This window comes from Pterocles gutturalis, unplaced genomic scaffold, assembly GCF_000699245.1.
Source record: "Pterocles gutturalis isolate BGI_N339 unplaced genomic scaffold, ASM69924v1 scaffold5283, whole genome shotgun sequence".
Classification (NCBI taxonomy): domain Eukaryota; kingdom Metazoa; phylum Chordata; class Aves; order Pterocliformes; family Pteroclidae; genus Pterocles; species Pterocles gutturalis.
This window is the reverse complement of record NW_010122809.1, coordinates 22,398-30,037: the sequence shown is the minus strand read 5'-3', so window position 1 is coordinate 30,037 and position 7,640 is coordinate 22,398. Positions and strand designations below refer to the sequence as shown.

Below are 7,640 nucleotides of genomic sequence, written 5' to 3'. Positions count from 1 at the left end.
GAGTGTCTCCCTTAAATTCCCTGGGGTCTAAGAGATATTGTTGCTGCTTTTAGAGCTTGCAGGAGGGTTTCTTTTTCTCTCCCAAGTCACATTACCAGTTCCCTTTAAGCTTGAGACTCTGCCTCTTCTTCCATAGAGCCAGTTACTGGAGAGGCCAAGGAAGAAAGGGGAGAAGCTCAGACTTTGCAAAAACTTTAAAGCCAAGATGTGCTGTAATTAACATTTGGATCTCATTGTGCTGGTCACTAGACAAGCATGGACATGTGCTTGCTTCAGAGAGCCTGTAGCTGTGCAAGGGATTGCCACATACTTGAGAATCCAGACTGAGTTGGCAGAATAGATGAAGGCATTTGTGCTGGGATCTCATTCATTCTGTTTATCTCCAGCGGCACACACCCTGTATTGCTGGCTAAAGTGGCATCCTGTTTCTGTCACTGTGCCAGCTGAGATGTGCATTCTCTTAACTGTAGGCCTGTCCCTGCAAATGTGTCCAAGCACAGTCATTTGGTTGGTGAGAACCTATTAAATACTGTCCGATAAGCAATATAAACTAGAAAAAGGAAGTGGGTTTTTTCCCCCCCATTTTTAGGAGACATCAGCCTAAATGATGAAATTGTTACTGAATGCAAGATCTGTGGAGTTGGTCCAAGCCCTTGTACTTCAGATTTCTCCCTAAAAGGCAGGTTTGAACTCCTTGTTGCTCTGAATTGATATGCCTGACTTACATAGCAGACAAAGCAACACACTTTCAAGGAGCTGAAGGACTTCATGTCACAGTGTTCAGAGCACCAATGTGAGTTCTGTTGTACTTGGGCTGAATAACGAATGAAAGCAGCCTTTTAAGTACTGCCCCTTTGCTTTTCAGAAGGTATGATGTTCACTTCCCTATGCCTTAATGCTTTAAGCCTTGCAAGATTTCTTCTGCACCATATCTTTTTTGCCTTGGTGCTGTGTATTGACAGTCAACCAAAGAAAAGAAATAAATTGTTTTTCCTGTAATAAAAATTTTTGAAACTTGTGATAGATCTTGTAGTAACAACTAAAGAAACAGGTCTCCAGTAGTGTTTATATTTGCTGATTCAGAATTTAATTAAAAACAAAGGAAGAACACATTTTAGAAGTGCTTCTCAGCCTTTTACTTTGTGGCTGATGTTTCTGTCAAACAGGTGTCCTCCCTTGTCGCTGTATGTAACCATAGCTGTTTTTCACCAGATACGCAGCTTCTATTGATGACATATTGGAAGAAGAGGAACATTATGCAGATCAGCTGAAAGAATATCTCTTCTATGCAGAAGCACTACGGTATGTACAGAAGTGTATAGCTCAAATGGAAACTATAGTTGTTTCCTCTAACATTGTGTTGATGTTGAATTTACTTCAGTATCCTTTTCTGTTCTCCAAGAAGTGGAAATTTTAATCTTGTAGAAGCTCCATGTTTTCAGCTCTTATTTTGCTTACTGATATTTATTGCCACCCACATGGCAATCAAAAATTAGAACTGATCTGATCGATAGTGAAATGAAAGAAATGTTAAAATCTATATACTGTGGAAGGTAATGCTGTTTATTCCTCTGGTTACACTGTTTCCTTGGCTTCTGTTATAATAGTGCCTCAATATGCTGGAAGCTTCGGCTTTCAAATGAGATAGATGAACAGAGCTGCTACAGCCATTACAAATTCCAGCAAGTTTTAACGTGCCCTCATGTAACTTTCATCTGCTGTGCAGTATTGTGCAGCTAAATACTGATTTCAATTTTTTTTAATATTAGCCTTTATAGGGTAGTCATCCCTTACAAGCGTGGATACCAAAGCAAATTGCTTTGTGCTGTAAGATTGCACCTAAAGCTATTGCACTCTCCACGGGCTGGCTCTGGACCTCTCGGAGATTGCAGTAGTGCTGTAGAGAATCAGGTTGGTGAGTGTGATGGCTGCTGTGTGGAAACCCAGAGCACAAGTATCTTCTCCTGGGAGAATAATGTGCATCCGGCCTTGGAGTACAGATCAGCATCATCAGCCCACACAGGACTGGGACTTACTGCAGGCGGTCAGAGGAAACTTTCCTCTTTTCCAGATGAACGGCACTGTATGAATCTAGGAGTACAGTTTCTTGTTCCGTTGTTTAAAAAAAAGTGAAGAATTTTATGATTGACTTGATACATTGCTGCTGTGACAGGTACCATCTCCAGGTACCTTTGTCATAGTTGTGATTTTTCTGGAATATGGTTAAAATAAAAGTATTTTACAGTGGTTTCCTTAAGTAGGTGACAGGGCTTGTATCACAGAGTATCTTGGAATGAGTCTAAGAAGAGAAGCAGAAGAGCAGAATGCTGCTATACTAAGAACTTTCTTTGATCCAAGCTAATCTACAGCATTTGCAGAGTTACACATTCTGTGATAAGGCTGTTGAATTTGAGCTAGATAAATAACTGAATGTGCTGCCTGCATAAAAAAAGCATGATGCCATTTGTAAAGCTTAAATGGAGGGAAACGTAGCAAAACAAAGTATTGCGTGACAGATCTTTCATTGCTTACTTTTCAGGGCAGTTTGCAGGAAACACGAACTAATGCAATATGACTTGGAAATGGCTGCACAGGACCTAACATCTAAGAAACAGCAGTGTGAGGAGCTGGCAACTGGAGTGAGTTTCCACTTTCTTCTCCAACATGCCTTTTTAAAAATTTTTTGTTTGAGCCAAGTTACTTTAGAATGACATTTAAATGGCACTAACATGCTGGCTGTTGCCTATGAGAAGCAGCATCCTATGAGCCGTAGGCATCTGAAGTTTAAAGTAACTTGGTTCTTGGTGACATAAGCTGTTTGTACTAAACTTCTTGTATTGAATACTGAGCAAGTAAAGGGTTGCAGGAAATACAACCTGAGCAGAATAACACAAACAACTCAATCCTAAAGATAAAAATATTGGGAATTCTGAAAGCCTTTCTCTGCCTTTTGAAAGGTGGATGTTACTGATATCTGGTGTTATAGTCCCTTTTATATGGAAGATAATGTTACTTAAAATGTTATCTGAAAGTGGTAACTTAAAAGTGTTTAGAATTCTTAATATTGCTGTTGGATCTATTGATCACAGAATCATAGACTGGTTTGGGTTGGAAGCGACCTTCAAGATTGAGTTCCAACCACCGGCCATGGGCAGGGACACCTCCCACTAGCCCAGGTTGCTCAAAGCCTCATCCAGCCTGGCCTTGAACCCCTCCAGGGATGGGGCATCCACAGCTTCTCTGGGCAGCCTGTGCCAGTGTCTAACCACCCTCACAGGAAAAAAATTCTTCCTAATATTTAATCTAAATCTACCCTCTTTCAGCTTAAAACTGTTACCCCTTATCCTGTCCCTACGCTCTCTGATCAAGAGTCCCTCCCCATCTCTCCTGTAGCCCCTTTTCAGCACTGGGAGGCAGCTCTAAGTTCCCCCCGGAGCTGCCTTTTCTCCAGGCTGAACAACCCCAACTCTCCCAGCCTGTCCTCATAGAGGAGGTGCTCCAGCCCTCTGATCATCTTTGTGGCTCTCCTCTGGACTCACTTTAAGAGGTCCATGTCCTTCCAGAGCTGGATGCAGCACTGCAGGTGGGGTCTCATGAGGGCGGAGTAGAGGCAGAGAATCACCTCCCTTGACCTGCTGGTCACACTACTTTTGATGCAGCCCAGGATATGGTAGGCCTTCTGGGCTGCAAGTGCACATTGTAGTTCTATATGGAACTACTTTGACTTTTCTTTCTCATACAGAACACAAGACTTAGCTTCTTTCCTACTTCAGTAGGAGAACTGCTCTGAAAGGTTACCTGTGTCAGTGGAATGACCCACTTATGGTCCAGTCCACAGACCTGCCTTAAAGAGCCTGGACATGCAATGACTTCCTTCCTCCTTTGCTCAGTCTGATGTGAGCCACCATATCTCTCATAGCTACTGATCAGTGGGACATAATTAAATGGAAGTTAGACAAAAATCAGCTGAAGAATAAGAATAAGCTCAAATGCTGGTAAAAATCGCATAATGTCTTGTGCCTGTGTTGGAATCCCAAACCATAATGTCTTTGTCTTTTTTGTAGACTGTGAGAACATTCTCCCTGAAAGGGATGACCAGCAAGCTCTTTGGGCAGGAAACCACTGAGCAGAGGGAAGCCAAGATAAAGGTTCTAGAAGAGCAGATACAGGAAGGAGAAGAACAACTTAAGTCTAAAAATCTGGAGGGCAGGTAAAGAGTCTTGACTTTCTCAAAGAAAACACAGGACTTGTCTTAGCAAAAGTCCTTGACTGGATGCTCTTGAAGGTGTTTGCATTTTATAAGTGTTTTTAATATATTCTTGGTGTTTATGAGCTGTCTATAAAAGCTCCTGTCAGCTGCAAGTTGTGAAATAAAGTACAGTACCTGCAGTTAGCTTCTGGTCTGAGAGTATGGCTTATGTAAAACCTGATGACTTTCCCAGTTACTGAGCCCACTCTAATGGCTGACTTGCATGCTTTTATGTTCAGCTACTAATACGTTTAGCAGGTGGGCTTGTAGGTCTGCAGCTGAATAGCCTAAGACTCAAAAGCTGATTTGCTTCAAGTATAGTATTTAGTTTAGTTTATGTGTATGGATCCTGAGCTAATATTCTGCAACTTCTCATATGGGGGACAACTGACTCCTGTTTGAAAGTGATTAGTAGTTCTGGTGAGTTGTGTTTGAGTAATGGCTCCTTGGTGCTCTAATGAAATTTTCTTTGGAATGCAAACATGAAAAATAGGAATTAACATTCCTCAAGCAATGTGGTTGTGTCAGAACATGTTCATCATCTAACAGAAGGGGTAAATGTGGTATCTTCTAATATGTAAGGATTAGAGTTGGAAAGATAAGACTAGTTCATGAATAGTTCAAAACAACAAGACACTTGGTAAATGTAATTTCTTAATCATTTTGACAGAAGTACTGGAGATCTGCTTTTGTAGCTCTGGAAGCAATTTTCAAGTGAATACTTGCCTTGTAGGTATAGTCCAGCACAAATGAAATCTATGAATTACAGAATCTACCTCTGTTTTAGTTAAGGAGACCGGTAGACACATCACCAAACCAACAAAATTAATTCCTGAAGTGAATTGTCCAAGTCAGATTTACATTGTAGATGTTGTACTTGAGTGTTTCAAATCCTGATGACAAGTGAGTTTTTTCATGTTGGAAAGACCGAGATTCTGACTTGACAATTGACAAAGGAATGTGTGATGTTGTATGCTGAATGTTAACATCAGGTTACTTGGTTACCCCAACAGAATCTGAGGAGAAAAGTATATTCTCAGTTACGCTGGTTCTGTGACAGTGATGCTTACTGGCGGGGAAAAAAAACCCCAAACAAAACCAAAACAAACAACCCAACACATCCTGTGAAACTGATTCTCTAGATTAAAAACCTTAAGGTGATGGAGAATTAGGTAATAGTGTCCTCATTTTATAATTGGCACTGTAGGATGTATAATAACTACAGAAGTTGATTTACTGACTGAAAGATGGAGCACTCTGTCATATGTAGCTTCTCCGCTGAGGGGTCAGAGGAAGGAAGGTGAGCTGAGGATGGAACATCTGAAACACTTACTAACAGAAATATTGCTTTGAATTCCAGAGACTTTGTGAAAAGTGCCTGGGCTGACATTGAACGGTTTAAAGAACAAAAGAATCATGATTTGAAGGAGGCGCTTATAAGCTATGCCGTTATGCAGATCAGCATGTGCAAAAAGGTATGTTTGTGGAAGGCCAGGCTACTGTATATATCGTATCAGCAGGGGATTAGATGCAAACTTTCAATAACTGGGAACACTGTGGTCACAGAAGGTTGGAAGTCACTAGCGTAAAACCTCCCACATACTCTGTCATACTCTTAACTCAGTCACATGTTAATGTTGATATAAAATAGGCAGTGTGGTCCAGTTCCAGTGTGGTCTCTGCCTTATTCTTGTGTGAAGTTCTGTGGGACTTTTTTGTAGAGTCTTCTGTGGAAGAAAGTCTGTTGGTGAGGCTTGTAAACAAAGTATATTTCCACCTACTGATTTTTCTAACTTCTTTTAAAGGGAATTCAAGTTTGGACAAATGCAAAGGAATGCTTCAGTAAGATGTGATTATCTGGAAATGAATTCCTCCTCCAAGTGCCAGAGAATGGAAGCACAAATGTATAACACCAATGTTCAGTTGCTACATGACTTATATACAAATCATGAAATAAATGAGTTGAGTGAATCGTTTTTCTTTCTGCTGATTGTATTTGTTAATAAAGGACAAAAAGGACAGGTTGTTAAGTGTTTAGCTCTGACTGCCACTTCTGTGGCATGTTTCATATGTGGTAGCAAATAATTCAGGGGTAAGAGAGTTACTGAAAACTACAGCTCTGTACTGGGGCAAAGGTATAGGGAAAATTATCCTAGAAAGTACAAACTGAACTGTTCTGAGACTTGTGAAACACCATGCTCTGTAATGTGTAGATCACTTCCAGATGCCCTTCTTTTCAGCCCTTGCTGTTCAGAATTTTTAATGCTCAAGGGTGCTTTGGTTTTATAATGGGACACACAGTTGTGTTCTTGAGGTCTACACCATAAGAGGACAAAAAATGAAATCTTGTAACACCTAGGGTTCTCATTTAAATGCCTTTGCATGTCCATAGAGAAATGTGCTTTTCCAGAGTTCAGGTTAAGCAGTCTCAAGCTCCTGAGATGTTTGAAACTCTGTACAGTAGAGGTGTTGTACAATGGTTTGATACAATATTCTGCATTTACTGGTTCCCACTTAAATTTTGATACGGGCATTGATTTCTTATCAAACTTTTTCCTGCAAGTAAAGAAGACTGGTGATCCAGCTGAGCAGCAAAACCAAAGTCAAGGCTGCTAAGAAGCAGATGCAACTTCTGTTTGGTTGTTTGGAACCTGTTTACATTAGATGTGAATCTGGCCTGTGGTACCTCTTCTTGTAACTGAAGCAGTTTGGTTCTTAAAAGAATAGCTCTTAATGAAGATGCTGAAATCAAAAACTTGGTGCAACTTCTGTAGTACTTAAGAGCAGTGATGTGCAGAATCCATAATGAACCAAGGTGTCTGTTTGGCTCTTGTAATGATGTTTCAGTGTATGTATATATGCGTGTGTATATATGTGTGTATATATATATACACACACCAGTATAACATGATTTGCAGTTACAGGTACTTGCATTAAAGTTTTCCAGTTGTGAAAAACACCACTGTCTTGTGTTGGGCGTTTTCTACATACTTAAAGTTCATGAAGTCTTGTGGAATTTGTCAGACTTGATTGGTAGTCCTAAAGGAAGCTTTGTAATGTTCTGTTGAAAAGTGTATTTAATTATTCTGGATTAAAACACTAATCAGATTTTGGTTTTTAAGAGATAGTCCAGGAAGTCCTTACGTGTTCTTTTTGATGAATTATCAAAACATAGTTACTGATATGTCCCATGTTACTATTGTCTCTGCAGCATTTCTTTTCTATAAAACCATTGTAAAGACTTTGTAGGCCTGGTGTACACTACAGCTCAAAACCCTGAAGTAAAGTGCTGGTCACTCTGATAACCTATGTTAGCTTTTTCAAAGCAAATGACAGTGACACTCCTGTCTGAGAGATGATGTTGGGCAGAAAGATCTCTGGCTGATATTTA

General features: G+C 40.2%; 1 protein-coding gene across 1 annotated transcript in view; it reads left to right on the top strand.

The window, feature by feature from the left end:
* SNX4 (sorting nexin 4) overlaps nucleotides 1-6,963 on the top strand; it is a 32,554-nt gene extending 25,591 nt beyond the window's left edge. Inside the window, exons 9-13 of the mRNA XM_010077639.1 lie at nucleotides 1,213-1,302; nucleotides 2,540-2,639; nucleotides 4,065-4,210; nucleotides 5,610-5,724; nucleotides 6,055-6,963. Coding sequence (XP_010075941.1) covers nucleotides 1,213-1,302; nucleotides 2,540-2,639; nucleotides 4,065-4,210; nucleotides 5,610-5,724; nucleotides 6,055-6,102 — 499 coding nt within the window. The 3' untranslated portion in view covers nucleotides 6,103-6,963. The remainder of the gene's footprint in view (nucleotides 1-1,212; nucleotides 1,303-2,539; nucleotides 2,640-4,064; nucleotides 4,211-5,609; nucleotides 5,725-6,054) is intronic.
* Nucleotides 6,964-7,640: the final 677 nt, after the last annotated feature.